Source organism: Saccopteryx leptura, chromosome 2 (genome assembly GCF_036850995.1).
Source record: "Saccopteryx leptura isolate mSacLep1 chromosome 2, mSacLep1_pri_phased_curated, whole genome shotgun sequence".
Lineage (NCBI taxonomy): Eukaryota > Metazoa > Chordata > Mammalia > Chiroptera > Emballonuridae > Saccopteryx > Saccopteryx leptura.
This window is the reverse complement of record NC_089504.1, coordinates 341,460,421-341,479,295: the sequence shown is the minus strand read 5'-3', so window position 1 is coordinate 341,479,295 and position 18,875 is coordinate 341,460,421. Positions and strand designations below refer to the sequence as shown.

Here is an 18,875-nt window from a genome sequence, read left to right as displayed (position 1 = left end):
TGGGCCATGTAACTGAAAAGTTATGGTCTTAGCTAAACTATAATTTTCCATAGCCTATAGTTCATCTATAAAATAGAATTTAATCTAGTAATCTTTCATTGATGAAGGGAATATGAAAGAATACAAGTGACAAAACTAATATATTGAAACTAATAGTCATAGTTTTTAAAAGGAAAAGGGCTCTGGAAGAGAGATTCTAAAAATCAAGGACTGACTTATCATGTATTATAATGTACTGTGATGAGTCACCCCAGTGCATGCTTCCTGATAAGATGCAACAGAAAGTACACAGAAATACCTAACAGGTAGTCTTGCCAAACACACTAAACGTGAATATTATGAAGGGAATGGAGGACTGACACAACACTAAAATACAACCAGTCAAATGCACACTACGCAAAATTCTACAAGCCTAATGATCTAGCCCTTTAAAAAAATATAGTGCCTTCTGGTGTGTGGTGGTGCAGTGGATAGAGCATCAACCTGGGATGCTGAAGTGCCAGGTTCAAAACCTCAAGGTCACCGGCTTGAGCACAGGCTCATCAGCTTCAGCATGGGGTCCTGGATCAGCTGGAGCAGCATGGTCAAGGCACATATGAGAAGCAATCAATGAACAACTAAAGTGTCACAACTACAAGTTGATGCTTCTCAACCCTCTCCCTTCTTGTCTGTCTCTAGTGGGGAAAAAATGTAAATAACATTCATAGAACAATCTCATTTTTTTTTAAAGTACACTTTTGCATGGTGGACTATATAAACAAAGACTTATAATCATATTAACTTTGCCCTGGTCAGACAGCTCAGCTGATAAGAGGATTGCCCTAATGTAGAGGTTACCAGTTTGATCCCTGGTCAGGGCACATACAGTAACAGATCAATGTCTCTTTCTCTCTAAAATCAATACAATAAACATTTGAAATCATTTTCACATCATCTCTGAGAAGACAGAATGGGGGTAGAAGAAAGCAGAGTGCAATGTACTACTTTCATTTAACATGTCATATTTTATGATTTTATGTAGTAAACACATACAACTTTCCTAAGAGCTGTATGTATAATTTTTCTTTGTTCTTAAACTACAGCAGTGGTAGTCAACCTGGTCGCTACCGCCCAATAGTGGGAGTTCCAGCTTTCATGGTGGGCGGTAGTAGAGCAACCAAAGTATAAATAAAAAGATAGATTTAACTATAGTAAGTTGTTCTATAAAGATTTATTCTGCCAAACTTAGCAAAAATCCAACATAAAGTACTTAGTAAGTAATATTATATGCTTTAACTTGCTGTAACTCTGCTTTATAAATTTTATAAAGTAAAGTTACTTCCCTACTTTATAAATCACCATTACTGTGGAACCGGTGGGCAGTTAGAAAATTTTACTACTAACAGAGATACAAAAGTGGGCGGTAGGTATAAAAAGGTTGACTACCCCTGAACTACAGGATGAGACAGAAATCCGTATCCTATCTTGATCTATAAAAATTTGAAATGGTAAATACCACAGAAAAGAAGACTAGGAAGTGAAGAACTGGTATTAACTTATTGCCTTAATCTCGCTCAAACAAATAGCACCACGTGATTTTATTGGGAAGACTAAGAAAAGGCCAGGGCTTATCTGTCTCATCCTTAAAGAAATAGGGACACAGTGTAAGAGCATACAATTTTAATTTGTCGATCATACCTCAAAAAAGTGAGGGGGAAAAATGTAAAATCTATTATAAAATGCAAACAAAAAGAAAGGCAAATTACTGAAAATGAATTCTATGGGATTGCTTTTTCAGTGCTACTTATTAACACAATGGTTTACTTCATAATCTTTAACCTAACCAACTTATGTTATTCCACCTAAGGATTCTTAGAGCAACATAGAAACACCTACATTTACATTTTATCATGACATTTACAGTCATGATAAAAATACAGCTCCAACTCTTAAAGACACCTTGAACTTTCCAGGCCCTGTTCTCTTAGCTAAGAACTAAACTAAATTCAATTTCTTGTCACCTGTCATAACTTTTAAACCAGCTACTCATTTAAAAGGATGAGATACCTTGAAAGAAAGCAGCGCCTAGTGTAGAAACTACACAGAAAGTCTATTACAATTCCCTCACTAGTTCTCCCCCTTGTTCCACCAATGAATTAGTTAAACAAAGGCAATCATCGTCTCTCCTGCCCCAGTAACTCTGGGCTAAGCAACTCTTTCCAACCGATAATTCATGACTGAAACAGTTCCAGGAAAAGTCCTAAGACCAATCCAGGCCACCTGAAATAAGAGAGCACTACATGAAAAGGCAGAATATTTTTTTTCTTGACAGAGACAGAGAGATAGTCAGAGAGAGAGACAGATAGGGAGGGACAGACAGACCAGAAGGGAGGGAGATGAGAAGCATCAATTATTCGTTGTGGCATCTTAGTTGCTCACTGATTGCTTGTTCATTGACTGCTTTCTTATATGTGCCTTGAGCAGGTGGCTACAGACGAGCAAGTGACCCTTGCTCAAGACAGCAACCTTTGGGCTCAAGCCAGCAACCATGGGGTCATGTCTATGATCCCATGCTCAAGCCAGCAACCCCATGCTCAAGCTGGTGAGCCCATACTCAAGCCGGATGAGCCTGTGCTCAAGCTGGCGACCTCAGAGTTTCGAACTTGGGTCCTCCACGTCCCAGTCCGACACTCTATCCACTGCACCACCACCAGATCAGGCAAAAGGCAGACTTCTTGAAGGCTGATCTTAAGTTTCCTGAAAAAATTCATTCCTCACATACCCCCACTAGGGCACCTTGTGAGTCAGAAGAAGAAAATAAAGCCATCAGAAGCTTATCTTTCTCAGATTATGGACTTTTCAGTTAGACACAATACATGGCACTAACAGTTTCTGGAATTTAGGTGCTTTGAGAATGCCTTCTAGTAATTCCAGGGATAGAAAATCTTTTTTAGCTTTGGGACAGGATATTTTGTATGACTTTTTAGAGCTCTGTCAGAGAGGTCAGCATCACAATGACAGTATGAAAATGACAAGCTCCAAATGACCCTGATGCTATTGAAATCTCTCTGAAAATTGTCTACATTAAAAAGTTAAGTAGGTGGCTATACTTCAATAAGAAAAGTAAAAGTAGGTAAAGTGTGGTGATAAAGATCCACTGTATCGAGATCCAATAAACAGACTTTCCCATTTCTCAAATGGAGCAACAGAAATATAATAAATATCTAAAGCAATTGAACTAGTGGAACCAGGAACAGAAACCAATATTAATTTACTTCTTGCTATAACTAGTCTATTAAATGATTTATCAATGTTAGCTTTAAGAAGCAGCAATGACTTTAATAAAAAGAAGAAAGGTCAATTAGGAGCTTGGCTTTCAAAGCTGCTTCTCTGACAGCATCTGTTTCCTTCTGTTGCCATAAAGTACTGGTCATACTGTACAAATTATTTTAGGATCCTTGAGAAGTCATATGGCCCAACTGTCTGCCTCTAAGAAGAATTGCAACTAGTCAAGTAGAAAGAACGAATATGGAGCTCCGAATCTAGAATAAAGTGAACTCAGTCCACCATTAATTTCAACAAGGTTCTGAATGAGGAGAAACAAATGGTGAATTGGTGACAGACAGACCAGGCAGGGCAATGTAAAAGGTAGCAGCCATAACCCCTATTAGAAAGCTGCCACCAGGCTGGAAACAAACCTTCCCTCTAAAACCAGAGGCTCTTCATAAAGACTCTCAAGTACAGACCAACTCACTGTCCTAAAGCAGAAACCTGCTAGTGACAGCCCTGGCTATGTGCACAGAAGTCCGGATGAACTCATTATCTCCATGTTAAACTTACATGGACTGCACTTTACTATATGCATGGTATATGCCACAATTAAAAACTGTGTATAGGCCCTGGCCGGTTGGCTCAGCGGTAGAGCGTCGGCCTGGCGTGCGGGAGACCCGGGTTCGATTCCCGGCCAGGGCACATAGGAGAGGCGCCCATTTGCTTCTCCACCCCCACCCCCTCCTTCCTCTCTGTCTCTCTCTTCCCCTCCTGCAGCCGAGGCTCCGTTGGAGCAAAGATGGCCCGGGCGCTGGGGATGGCTCCTTGGCCTCTGCCCCAGGCGCTAGAGTGGCTCTGGTCATGGCAGAGTGACGCTCCGAAGGGGCAGAGCATCGCCCCCTGGTGGGCAGAGCTTCGCCCCTGGTGGGCGTGCCGGGTGGATCCTGGTCGGGCGCATGCGGGAGTCTGTCTGACTGTCTCTCCCCGTTTCCAGCTTCAGAAAAATACAAAAACAAACGAACGAACAAACAAAAAAAACCTGTGTATAGCCTGACTAGGTGGTGGCGCAGTGGACAGAGCGTTGGACTGGGATGTGGAGAACCCAGGTTTGAGACCCCGAGGTCACCAGCTTGAGGGCAGGCTCATCTGGTTTGAGCAAGGGGTCACTCAGTCTGCTGTAGCCCCCCGGTAAAGGCATATATGAGAAAGCAATCAATGAATAACTAAGGTGCCGCAACGAAGAATTGATGCTTCTCATCTCTCTCCTTCCTGTCTCTCTGTCCCTATCTGTTCCTCTTTCTGTCTCTGTCACAAGAAAAAAAGTCTCTATAAGGAAATATAATTATTTGCATTGAGTAGGCCCTACATATTTAGTCATAATATACAGCAAGTTTTACAAGGCTGTGGCTTGACAGAACAGGAAATACAGGTATATTATCTCAAACAAAGATAATCAATATAAGAACAAAAAAACCTCATGCTATAACTACAGGGGGTCCTCAGGTTATGATACAGTTCTGTTTCTACAACAGTGATATTTTGGTATAAGTTGAAACATACCCTAGCCTAACACAAATGGAACACTTGCTCTTTTAACAGTCCAAAATGGTGTAGGTAAGCATGCAGGGAGACGCCAACTCCCTTACTCATATTCCACATTACTGCATATTCTTCCGCCACACACAACCAAACTAGTTCGCCCACACAGTCCATAAGCACGATGCTAACGGTATAAGTCGAAACACTCACGTCTGTGTTTTAAGTTTTTATGGGAGTAAGCGTTATAAATTCCAAACATCGTATGTAGAGACTGTCATAACCCAAGGACCCCTGTATACTGGAAAATAGAACAGGAGCCTGACCAGGCGGTGGCGCAGTGGATAGAGCATTGGACTGGGATGCCAAGGACCCAGGTTCGAGACCCAGAGGTCGCCAGCTTGAACACGGGCTCATCTGGTTTGAGCAAGGGGTTACTCGGTCTGCTGAAGGCCCACGGTCACAGCACATATGAGAAAGCAATCAATGAACAACTAAGGTGTCGCAATGCGCAACAAAAAAACTGATAATTGATGCTTCCCATCTCTCTGTTCCTGTCTGTCTGTCCCTGTCTATCCCTCTCTCTGACTCTTTAAAAAAAAAAATAGAAGAGGAAAGAAGTAGAAAGGCATGGTATATGAACTAAGCTGTTCATCTCACAGAAGAAAGTTAATAATGTCTATAAATCAATAGCATATTACTTAGACATGGAAGTATCTCTAAAAAAAATAACAAATCAGAAACATGATTAAAGTGATTCCCTCTGAGAAGAACCAGGGATAGCTGCTTTTCACTAAAAATTCTTTAATATTTTTACCATGAGCTTTATTATTTTTGATAAACTTTAAAAATGTACCGGTATTTTAAAGAAGGAGTAAAGAGAACACTCAGAATCCTGTAATATGATCACAACTACCATCAGACACTTACCTCCACCTTGATGGCACACCGTCCAATGGCCCGCACAGCTTTGCGAACAAAGTCAACATCCACCTCTGTGGCATATTCCTTCAGTTCTGCCAGAACCTATTAAAAAATCCAAGACGTGAACAAGTATTAAGGACTCTCAAACAGCAATTTAATGGCCTAGCTTTTTCTGAAGGCCAGACCTTTAGATCTAAGTCATTATAAACTCGAGTCTACCTGAGCAATATTGGCTTGGGATGCCAAACGAATCATGATGTCCAACTTCTCTAGTTTAACATAGATGGGATCATTATACTTCACAAAAAAGACTTTGATTTCCTGCTTTAAGATTTCAGGCCTATGTCACATAGAAACACAAGATAAGGAAGATGAGGCATTAATAAATATTGATATATCCTTCTGAGTCTCTATTAATATTTAATCTATGCTTCCCTGTTCACCTCCCATCCACCCCCCACAGGGGAAAACTCAAAACTTCCCCTACCCCTCTCTACTCTTACCTGTTCCATTTAGCAGACTAGTTTTATCCTTTAAAAGGTGAGCGTACATGCAGTCAAAAACTGCTGGAAGAATAGCAACCTGACTCTAAACAACAGCATGAACTATATTAAGCAGGCACTAGCTAGTATGCTATTAAGAGATCCCTCAGAAAACAAACAGCATTGTAGAACAACAGGCATTTATTATAGGAATGATCCAAAATCAACTTTTAGCTTCCTAACTCAGGGCAAGTTTTTCAGCCATACAACATTCTCATTTCCATACATTAAAAATAGCTTAATACTGGCCTCTTTAATATTGGTACAATTAAGCTTAATTCAAAATTATAAACACTTTCATCACCCATTCATTTTTTCCCAACCTTTTCTGAACAATTAAGTTGATGTTCCTCAGGGCAACGTACTGCACCTCTGGCTCCCCAGACAGCAAAGTGACAAGTGGAGGGGCCAACTTCTTCAGCAGCATATTGTAGTAATCAGAGTCCTTGGGTAACAACTCTAGAAATTTCATTAGGACTTTTACCGCTGAAAGCACCACTGCTGAGTTGGCATGCGATAGCCGGGGCGTTACCCGCTCACATATGCTGAAGGACAGGAAAGGAAAATTAATGTCCTGAATTAGAAGTTCTTTGCTCAATCTAGTCTATAAGGCAATGGGTCAGAGTCCCACAGCCCAAGTATCAAGAAATTAGAGAACCAGTTAGAAAAGTCAAAGCTCCATGAGTAGGTAAAACTGGGATCCAACATTGCAGAAGCCTCATTCCCAGCAAACTACAGGCAGAACAGGAACATCAGAAGATTTTATGAAACCAGCAATAAGGGATGCTCAAATTGGAAGGAAACTAGCCAAAAACCCGAAACACCTGAAGCTCACACCATTTACCTTCCAGTGTGATAGTCCTCCCTGCCTCACAGTCCATTTCTCATCAACCTACAGGAAGTCAAATTAAGCATTCTCAGAGTTATTTTATACTGAGAAATATTAACCAACTGCAGTGGAAGGTTTCATTGTTAAGATGCAGGAGATGGGTTGACAGGGAAAACTACCCAATCCTTTACCTTCAGAATAAGAAAATCTCTGAAAGGGTTTTTGTTTTCTAACAATAGGATATTACTGCAATATTCCCCCAACCTCCTCCTCTTCTGGCCCCTGCCACCTACACTTAAATGCCTCTGAAATCTTAAATATTATCTGTTGAGGGGCCTTCAAAAATTAACCTAACTTTGATAGCTCCTAGGCAATGTAAGTGGCTCCTGACTATATTCAGTTAAAGATACAAGATACCCTGACCCACTGGCTCAGCAGTAGAGCATCGGCCCAGCATGCACAAGTCCCAGGTTTGATTCCCAGCCAGGGCACACAGGAGAAGTGCTCATCTGCTTCTCCACCCTTCCCCTCTCTTTTTTCTCTCTCTCTTCCCCCTCCCACTGCCAAGGCTCCATTGGAGCAAAGTTGGCCCAGCACTGAGGATGGCTCTTATGGCCTCTGCCTCAGGTGCTAGAATGGCTCTGGTTGCAACAAAGCAACACCCCAGATGGGCAGAACATGGCCCCCTAAAGGGCATGCCGGTGGATCCCGGTTGGGCACATGCAGGAGACTGTCTCTCTGCCTCCCTGCTTCTCACTTCAAAAAATACAAAAAAAAAAAAAAAAGATAAAGATACAGGATAAGTATGCTGTTTCTTTTCCTCCCTCCTATATAAGCTTGGTTAATTCCCTGATCTCCTTCAGGTCTTTACACAAATGCCACCTTCTCAGTGAGGCCTTCTCTAATTATCCTTTTATGAAACACAACTCATCCCCAAAATGCCCAGCATATCTTAATCTCTTCCCTACTTTATCTTCTCATCAGCACTTACCATCTGACATATTATATAGCAACATGTATTATATGCATCTATATATTTCTGCTCCATCTCTCAGAACAGTGTTATACAAGGGCTATGACTTGTCTAAGGGCTATGACTTGTCTGTCTATTGTGATATCATTAGGACCCAGAACAGTGCTTCTTACACAACATGGGCTCAATAAATATTTCCTGAGTGAATAAATGAATAAGTGTGAAATATCAATGACCAACAGAAAAATAAAGTCATTCCAGAAGATATTTATACTTTCAATGATGGAAAGAAACTATCAGGTCTCTGTCCAGAGGGAACAACTTCCCAAGTCAAGCAAAGAGCACTTGCATTATAGTAGCTTGAGCTTCAGCCAGGCAAGGAAAGTTCCTATCACCCATATTAAAATATGTCAACTCAATGAAAAGCCAACATTTCTTCAAAAGTAATCTGCCAACTTCAGTGCCTATATACAAAAAATGTTCAAGAAAATTGGTGATAATTTCAACTCTGTAAACTAAAATGTATGTCTATGAAATTTAATAGCTGATTTCTGACAAAGAAAATTTGCAACACTACAGTGGTCAAGTGCTCAGAACAATCTAGGTGTGCCTTCTAAAATCTCCAGGTTTAGACTGACACGATTTTGCCGGCTCCAACACTTTCTCTAATCCTGAATTATCGGTATAGCTCAACTCAGTAACTAGTATCGAGCCAGTGACTATGTATTTAATAGAATAAAAAGTATGTCACTATAGTAAGAGACTATATCATATGGCCAGTAACTGCTGTATGAGAGATGTGAGACCATGATGAGGAAGAATTTAGCACAACTGAACTACCCTGGTCAAATGAGAAATGAAAAACATGCATCTTTTTTTTTTTTAAACATGCATCTTTTAAAAAGAAATTTTGCATGATTCTTACCTAACTCTAGTAAAAAAAATACGATGGGAGAGCACTATCTATCCTGTAATATCTATCCCATAGGCCACTGATCGTCAACATAATAGATTTTTATTCTAATACAGACACTTATTAAACAAGTCAAGACTCCCAGATATTATCCAGATAACCAGACTGACCTTTGAGCCTCCCGGTCATCTTTAGGGTTATAATTGGACAGGCAGTCCAGGATGAAAATCTGGCCCCATTCAGTGCACTCATTCAAGGCTGTCAGCAGCTTATTAATGTTCTGCGGGTTCAGATCGAGTAAGTTGCTGTTTGGATGAGATTCACTGATTTCAGATAACGCTGCTACAGCATTAGCCACCACCTGGGAAGGAAGCAGACATGACCTTGATTTACCAAAAACAGTACAACTATAGACAAACAATCTTCTCTGGATCATAGATATTCCTGTATATTTCACCTCATCAACTAGAAACAGATAAACTACTTTCAATTCACATATTAAACCACCAATAATATACAAGGTCTACCGGAAAGTTCTGTCCGTTTCTATCACAAGTTTCGACACGTAAGCACATTTATTTGGCACATGTGTGCCTCTCTATTTTTATCACTTAATGTATACATACTGACGTAGCAAATTAACTAAAACAAAGTTGATTCACGTTAGTCTTATGTATGAAGCAATAGTGTACCCATGGCTACTGATAAAGTTCATTTACGCCACTGTAATTTTTACAAATTTCAACAAGGAAGAAATGCTACAGAAGCATGTCTGTCGCATCCACCATATTCCCCGGACTTAGCACCCTCCAACTATCACTTGTTTTTGTCCTTACAAAATTTTTTGAAGGGCAAAAAATTCAAAAATGAAGAAGATATCAAACAAGCACTGGTTCAATTTTTCGCATCAAAAGATAAAACATTTTTCAACAATGGGATATACAAATTGCCCTCACGCTGGCAAAAAATCATTAATAATAATGGCAATTATATTATTTAATAAAGTTTATTGACAGTAAGAAAAATTTGTATTTTACTTTATTCCAAAAATGGACAGAACTTTCTGGTAGACCTTATATAATGTGCCGCCAAAGTGAGCACTGAAACCACCAATAATGACATATTCAGCTTCCTAGCGGTCAGACAACCCAAAATTAAAACAATTCATATTTAGCAGAAAGTCACACATAACTATTAAAACGTTAACAATTTTAATGGTACCCAAAGCTACCAGTAGAATCAAAACATGAACAGCTAAAAAGAGCAGTGGTTTCAATATAAAACATATATACTAGGTAATAGAAAAATCTAGGCTAAAAATTTTATAGGTGAATGCTACGCATGTACAGGGTGGGAGAAGCGGGATGGAGATGATACCGTCAATCATATCACAAGTCTTAGAGTAAGAAAATTTGAGCTTGAAATCCTAGATCCCTATATGATGTTGGGATAGCACATAATTTCTGTGAAATTTAGTTTCCCCATCTGAAAACTAGGGATAATTTAATCTTCCTCACAGATTAGCTTTAGTTTGAGGATAAAATGACAATATGCATAAATTCTTTCTACAAAGCCTTATGCAAAATAAATGTGGTAATACTACTATAATTCATCAGTTGCAGTTTTTTACATTAACATCTCTGAAATTTGGATGTATTTTTTAATTAATGGTACATCAGTTTATTATAAAACAATTTTCTTTCCAGATAATACAGAAAATAATAAAGCATCTTAGAAACAATGAAATATGGTTATCTCAAATTTTTCCTTCTTTCAGACAGTATAAATAAAATATTGCTACCAAATAAAAGCAAGCACACCGCCCTGGCCAGTTGGCTCAGTGATAAGAGTGTTGACCTGGCATGTGGAAGTCCCTGGTTTGATTACTGGTCAGGGCACACAGGAGAAGCAACCATCCAACCATCTGCTTTTCCCCACCTTCTCCTCGCCCCTTGCCCTTCTCTCTCTCTCCTTCTCCTTCTCTCTCTCTCTCTCCCCCCATCCCTCAACCATGGCTGGACTGTTTCCAGTGTGTTGGCCCAGGCACTGAGAATGGCTCTGTGGAGCCTTTGCCTCAGGCACTAAAAAATAGCTCAATTGCAAGCACGGCCCCAGATGGGCAGAGCATCGGCCCCAGATGGGGCTCACCGTGAGGATCCCAGTAGGGACTCATGTGGGAGTCTATTTCCCCTTCTCTCACTTAAAATAAAAATAAAAAGAAAAAAAAACAAAACAAAAGTACACTTGTATCCCAAGTACAGATCTGGGAATTTACATTAGTTGCAAGAAAAAAGTAAACACTCTACCAAAATTACAGATTATTTTTAATATGACTAACAAATCTACAACTAATGAATATAATTAAAACTGGCAAGTACACACACCAAAATGAACAAAAACTACACTACAGCTCTGTACAAGTCTATTTGAAACCACATAGCCTGACCAGACGGTGGCGCAGTGAATAGAGCGTTAGACTGGGATGCACAGGACCCAGGTCTGAGCCCCAAGGTTGCTGGCTTGAGCGTGGGTTCATCTGGCTTGAGCACAGGCTCACCAACTTGAGCGTGGGGTCACTGGCTTGAGTGTGGGATCACAGACATGATCCCATGGTCGCTGGCTTGAGCCCAAGGTAGATGGCCTGAGCAAGGGATCACTGGCTCTGATGGAGCCCTCCGATCAAGGCACATATGAGAAAGCAATCATGAACAACTAAGTTGCCACAATGAAGAATTGATGCTTCTCATCTCTCTCCCTTCCTGCCTGTCTGTTCCTATTTGTCCCTCTCTCTGTCTCTATTTCTCTTGCTAAAAAAACAAAAAAAATATTTTGCTGGAAGGCTCCTAGTCGTTAACTAAAATTTAGCAAGGTAAGGCTCTATATAAACATTCTGAGACGTGACAGGAGACAGCTGCTTCAGTAATTACATATATTGAAAAATATATGTAAAAGATTCTCAAAAATGTCAACTCATTGTTAGTTCTTACTAAAGTCCCTTGCTAAAAGTTTGGGAAACTAAGAGTTATACAATTATCCTTTTGCTAGCAAGAGAAGAAACTCAATGGGCATGATTTAACTACTGACTTTAATATACACGTTATCTGGGATGTCGGTAGATTATCCCAGCATTATTTTTACCTAGAAGAAAAAAGTCTAGAGAATATGATTTTTAATCAAATAATACACTTATGACAATACCATTACTATAGTAAGGACAATAATGCCACAAATGAATCATCTTCATCTATAATTTAGTGATCAGGAAAAAAATTCCAAGATGAAAAATCAAAGGTTCAGTTGGTAAGTACAGTATGCTTAAGAATAAAGTATTTTATTTATTGTTAGTAAAACTAATGAGAAAGAATGATCTAGTCCAGCTATTGCACGGTAGCATGCATATGGCTCTTTTCTGACTTAATTATTGTTTGCTACCTCCACCATCAATCATGGGATATAGTGAAAACTAAAAGGCATAAAGAGTGAAATTATAATCCCCTCCATCATTTTAGTGCTTTACACACAGGCAAAAGATAATTCTATTTCCCATGTACAATACACTTGTTAGATCCGACTATAGTATAAAAGGGTCAAAATGTCTCTGGAAGACCAGATGCCTGTTTTCATCTATGGTGCCAACAAATGCCCAGTCTTGGTTTCCAATTGTCCAAAATAAACATCCTACTACAACATACCATTTCTACCAGGCAAATCCTATTAATATTAAAAAAAAAGTTAAATAATATCTGTTATTAGGAAATGTAGACCAAAGGGTAAGAACGGGAGGAATGAAAAACACTGGGGAGGAAAGAGAACACAAGGATGCTGAACAGAATGAGCAATTAAAATTTTTTTGTTACTATCATAGGCAATTACAAATTAAACCAAGGATATAATGTAACTAATGAAGTATATGTTCTGATGGTTAAAGAGGCAATTTCTACTTATCACATTAAAACAAAAAAGGAAATAGGGAAACATCAGTCTAATTAAAACACGTAGCAAGATAAGATTACAGGATTATGTTTGAAAAAGTTTGTACTGAGAAAAGGGATCGCTGCCAGCCACTAAGCCAGCGACCAACCAGAAGAGATGTATCCCCCAATAACAATATGGTACTGTTCCTCTAAAATTCCTTGAAGTTCATTCTATTCCACCTTACCCCTTTCATCTCCTAATTGTCACATTCAGATTGTTAGGTTTTCAGAAACACAGGGAGGTGGACCCATAAGGGACTGCGGCGAGTTCTCCTGGTCAGTAAGCCATGTTTCTTTAATGAAAACTTTAAGCTAGACAGACATACTGACTGAAATAGACAAAGAAAAAGGCTGACTTCAAGACAGCAACTGAGTGGCTGGGGTATACAGGATAACTCATTTGTCAATATTTATACTATTTATTTCTTTTGTGTGTGTGTGACAGAGACAGAGAGAGAGAGAGACAGATAGGGACAGACAGGAAGGGAGAGATGAGAAGCATCAATTCTTCATTGAGACTCCTTAGTTGTTCATTGATTGCTTTCTCATATGTGCCTTGACCAGGGGGCTACAGCAGAGTGAGTGACCCCTTGCTCAAGCCAGTGACCTTGGGCTTCAAGCCAGCGAACTTTGGGCTCAAGCCAGTGACCATGGGGTCATGTCTATAATCCCATGCCCAAGTCAGTGACCCAACACTCAGGCCAGATGAGCCCGCGCTCAAGCCAGCGACCTCGGGGTTTCAAACCTGGGTCTTCTGCCTCCCAATCCAACACTCTATCCACTGCACCACAGCCTGGTCAGGCTATACTATTTCTGATTTTATACTATGCTCATGGTGCATACATTGTCTATTTTTAAATATAGACCTTAAAACTTAAGATTTATTTCCTCTTCTCAAAGAGCCTTCTCCAAACAATAAGTATAACTAAAAACAAATCTGACAGTTGCAGTAACTGCCTTGATTTACTACTGCATTAAAACAAAGGTTCTATCTCTCTTGAACAAACTATCATATATAGTATTTGTCATGAATCTGAACTAACACATATAAAATATTTCCTCTTGAAAACTGGCATTTCTCTTAGAAAATTCTACCATGAAGAGAACAATGCTCTTTTAACTATAATCTCAGGAAAATTTGAGTTCCCAAGAAAGAAAAGTGTTTCTAAACAAAGTTTTGTTTTTAAAAATAGATTTATAAATAGGGTTTCTTGAGTTTTCTCAGTATGTTAGCTGATTTATAAAAAGTTGGCAAGTAGGCTACAAAGGAACACACCCCATTTTGTCAAAAAATAGTTTTTTAATGCACCTTGCTTGTCAATTATGGTAAGTTCTGTTCTTTGGGGGACTGCAATTAAATATTCCTCCTCCACATTCCACCCTGCCCTACCTAGACTTACTATAATATGTCTACTTCATAGACACAGATATTAAATATATATATATACTTATACACAGTATGCAAAAGCATATATAGAAATATGTAAAATCATACTCAATACTAGACAAATCTTCCTCTGCCTTAACTAAAGATTTCTTTAATTTGATAGTTCCTTATAGACCCTTGGAATCTGCTCATTTTTTTTAAGGTAAGCAATTTGTGTTTTGACTTACTCAATACTGCACCTAATAAGAGCTGCACAAAGATAAAAGACAGGCCTTGGCCGGTTGGCTCAGCGGTAGAGCGTCGGCCTGGCGTGCGGGGTACCCGGGTTCGATTCCCGGCCAGGGCACACAGGAGAAGCACCCATTTGCTTCTCCACCCCTCCGCCGCGCTTTCCTCTCTGTCTCTCTCTTCCCCTCCTGCAGCCAAGGCTCCACTGGAGCAAAGATGGCCCGGGCGCTGGGGATGGCTCCTTGGCCTCTGCCCCAGGCACTAGAGTGGCTCTGGTCGCAACATGGCGACGCCCAGGATGGGCAGAGCATCGCCCCCTGGTGGGCAGAGCATCGCCTCCTGGTGGGCAGAGCATCGCCCCTGGTGGGCGTGCCGGGTGGATCCCGGTTGGGCGCATGCGGGAGTCTGTCTGACTGTCTCTCCCTGTTTCCAGCTTCAGAAAAATGAAAAAAAAAAAAAAGAGGCAAGACTTACTACCTAGCTATAAAATCTGATTTATAAGCTACCCCTATCTTACATGCATAAATTCTAAAGACATAAATTGGCCTCATTTTTTTCAAACAGAAGCAAACTGGAGCGGTGGATATGATTAGAACAGAAATGATCCTGTGTAGAAGAACTCTAGAGGAAGCAGACATACACTGGAAGAGAACTAGCACAGACAGGAATGCCTTTATGAATAATCTCTCACATATTCCCCCGTCCCTTTGAATGATTTCCATCCTGCACTCTAATTTCACTCATTTTCATTGCCTCAGAACCCAAGAAAAACATCACTTTCCAGTATAGTTACTTCATCCTATTAACTAAACTACCACTTAAAGGACTTTCATTTCTAGTAATGACCTTAAAGGTCACACACTCTGAACAGATTAATGCTTCAATTTCCCATTCAATTACAATCCTTTGCCCTACTGCCCCTGAAGATCTGAATATAGTGAAAGAAGTAGAATTGACCAAAACTATCAGGATAAAATATATACTGCTCACAAAAATTAGGGGATATTTCAAAATGAATATGAAGCTATAAAATATCCCCTAATTTTTGTGAGCAGTATAGGTGGTTTACATGTATTCATCGTCCTAAAAATCAGCAAGTTTAGAATTTTACTTTCTCCTTTAGGGAGTTGTTACACATGACATGTCAAAGAACAGAGTAAAAAAAAAAAAAAAAAAAAAAAAAAATCAGAGCAAGATATTACTTGTTCAAAGCATGTTTCTATCACTATCATCTCCTTAAGGACACAGTAACTATATGGCACCAATTCACTTTTTTCCTCCTCAAACAAAATTTAGATCTCATGATTTAATATAAGACAATGTACAGAATACCAACTGATAATATGCTGTTATGACATTCTATAATGTTCTGTTTTCTTCCCCAGAATGAGGAAGCTAAGTCAACACATCTCATTATGGCAATAAAGGTGAATATATGGCAACAATTAAAACTTACAAATAAGTCTCAATAAAATTCATTACTTAAGTGGCTTAAAATATGTTCTGACAAAATGTAAATTTTCAAACCAAAACACTACACATAAATATCAACAAAGAGACAAAAAGGTATTCCTAAGAATCAGAGTTACTTGATCCGTAAACCATAAAATTACACTACAGCATGCTGCAACATGAATAAAACAAAAAAAATTATCACATCACTTATCTCTCTTAGAGAAGGGAGAGAGGAGAGAGAGAGAGGGAGAGAGAAAGGGAGGAGGGAGGGGGAGGAAAGGGGACGAAGGGGGAAAGAAAGAATTAGAGAGGAGGGAGGGGGAGAGAGAGGAGAGAGAGGAGGGGGGGAGAGAGAAAGGAGGATAGAAGCAGAAGCATCAGCTCATAGTAGTAGCTGCTTCCTTTATGGGCCTTGACCAGGAAAGCCCAGGGTTTCAAACTGGCAAGCTCAGCATTCCAGGTGGAGGCACAATCACTATACAATATAGAACAATAGTCCCTAACCTTTTTTGGGCCACGGACGGGTTTAATGTCAGAAAATATTTTCATGGACCCGCCTTTAGGGTGGGACGGATAAATGTATCACGTGACCAAGACAAGCGTCAAGAGTGAGTCTTAGACGGATGTAAGAGGGAATCTGGTCATTTTTAAAAAATAAAACATCATTCAGACTTAAATATAAATAAAATGGAAATAATGTAAGTTCTTTATTCTTTCTCTGCGGACTGGTACCAAATGGCCCATGGACCGGTACCGGTCCACGGCCTGGGGGTTGGGGACCACTGATATAGGATATAGATGTTTATCATTTTTAAGGACTTACTCTATGCCAGGCTCAGTTTTAAGTAATTTGTAAGCCCTTATGATCCTTTAATGTTCAAAACAATCCTATGAGAGCAGCAATATTTTTAATCTCCATTTTCTAGATGAGGATACTGAGAGGTTTGGGAGACAGAACAGTAAGAAATGGCAAACCAGGATACAAACACAAGTCTAAAGTTTGGTTCCAGACCTGAGTTTTAACCACTATTCTATAGTTCCAGGAAATAAAAACATTTCAGAGTCACAGAGCCCTTTTCTGTTTATGAAAGACTTTCATAAAGAGCTCCTTATAAAAAAAAGTAAAGATACATAATTCAGTATCCTGGATTGAATCCTGGAATAGCAAAAGGACATTTGTGTTTAAACAGGTGAAATTTAAATAAATCTACACTCCAGTTAATATAGTATAATGTACCAATGCTCATTTTTTAGTTTTGAAAAATGTACCATAGTTATGTAAGATGTTAACTTTAAATAAAACTGAGTATGTAAATGATATATAGGAATTTTCTGTAGTTTGCAATTTTCCTGTAAATCTACAATTATTTCCCTCAAAAATAAGCATATTTAAAAAAAAGACTAAGTTGGTAATAATTGATAAAAATAAAAACAATGTGTAAAATAAAAAAGTGAGAATACACAGAAAAAGGTTTCCAGAAGATGTTATAAAGAAAAACAAGGCCTGACCTGTGGTGGCGCAGTGGATAAAGCGTCGACCTGGAAATGCTGAGGTCGCCGGTTCAAAACCCTGGGCTTGCCTGGTCAAGGCACATATGGGAGTTGATGCTTCCAGCTCCTCCCCCCTGTCTCTCTCTCCTCTCTCTCTGTCTCTCTCTCTCCCTCTCTCTCTCCTCTCTAAAATGAATAAATAAAATAAAATAAATAAAAAATAAAAAAATAAAAAGAAAAACAAGGCCCTGGCCAGTTGGCTTAGCGGTAGAGCATAGGCCTGGCATGTGGAAGTCCCAGGCTTGATTCCCAGCCAGGGCACACAGGAGAACCGCCCATCTGCTTCTCCACCCCCTTTTTTCTCTTTATCTCTCTCTTCCCCTCCCGCAGTCAAGGCTCCATTGGAGCAAGGTTGGCCCAGGCACTGAGGACAGCTCCATGGCCTCCGCCTCAGGCGCTAGAATGGCTCCAGTTGCAACAGAGCAATGCCCCAGATGGGCGGAGCATCGCCCCCTGGTGGGCGTGCCAGGTGGATCCTGGTCAGGCGCATGTGGGAGTCTGTCTCTCTGCCTTCTCACTTCTTACTTCAGAAAAATACAGAAACAAAAAAGAAAAAGAAAAACAAGCCATTTGCTTCCTCTGTAAGTAGAGACAGAAAGGTACTCAGATCAGTCAGTGGGAAATTCAAGAGGTGGAGAGCAAGTCCCTTATGAGAGCAGCCTCTGATGACTGCAACAGCTTAACACTCCAATGCTGCAGAAACAAACAGCAGCTCTCCTTTTAGTACCAATATAACACTACTCAGTTGGGGAACCCAGATACACACTGAACATATTAACTCCTACACCACTCTTATCAAGTGCCTGACACATATTAACACTCTCACACATGCTTAAAATTCTATCAGCTCTGGAACTCCTTCATGGACATTTGACATGAAAAGCATTGTGCTTTCTAATTTCATTTATGAAAACTATTTTAATTTTACTACTCCCCTACTCATTAATATATATTTAGAGATAACAGAAGTTATATAATTAAAGTACTAAATTAAGTGAGGTCATTAAGCTTTTCCATGCATTCTAGGCCTATCTTTAATAAATAATTTAACATTCCCACGAAGACATCAAATATGTTCTGAAAAAAATCCTTCTCAAATTTACAAAGTGATCTAGAGAGACTTGAATTGTTCAATATTTATCATCTCAGACTGACAACCAACCACAACAAAAGTAAATATTCTAAGGCCTAAATAAAAACTACAATAATCAGAGTATGTAATACTAGGTCTGTTTCTTGAGAACAGCTGCAGTTATTAAAAATTGCAGGCATTAAAATATGTTAGTAATTATTCCTTCATGTTCAACATAATCC

The 18,875-nt window shown here is 39.5% G+C and overlaps 1 protein-coding gene across 4 annotated transcripts in view; it reads right to left on the bottom strand.

Moving 5' to 3' along the window:
* Positions 1-18,875, bottom strand: part of AP2B1 (adaptor related protein complex 2 subunit beta 1) — a 129,620-nt gene that overhangs the window by 83,963 nt on the left and 26,782 nt on the right. For all 4 annotated transcript variants that reach the window (XM_066363887.1, XM_066363889.1, XM_066363890.1 and 1 more), the window contains exons 6-9: positions 9,137-9,327; positions 6,575-6,796; positions 5,929-6,049; positions 5,716-5,811 (exon numbers count right to left, since the gene is read on the bottom strand). In XM_066363887.1, the coding sequence (XP_066219984.1) occupies positions 5,716-5,811; positions 5,929-6,049; positions 6,575-6,796; positions 9,137-9,327 (630 nt within the window). The remainder of the gene's footprint in view (positions 1-5,715; positions 5,812-5,928; positions 6,050-6,574; positions 6,797-9,136; positions 9,328-18,875) is intronic.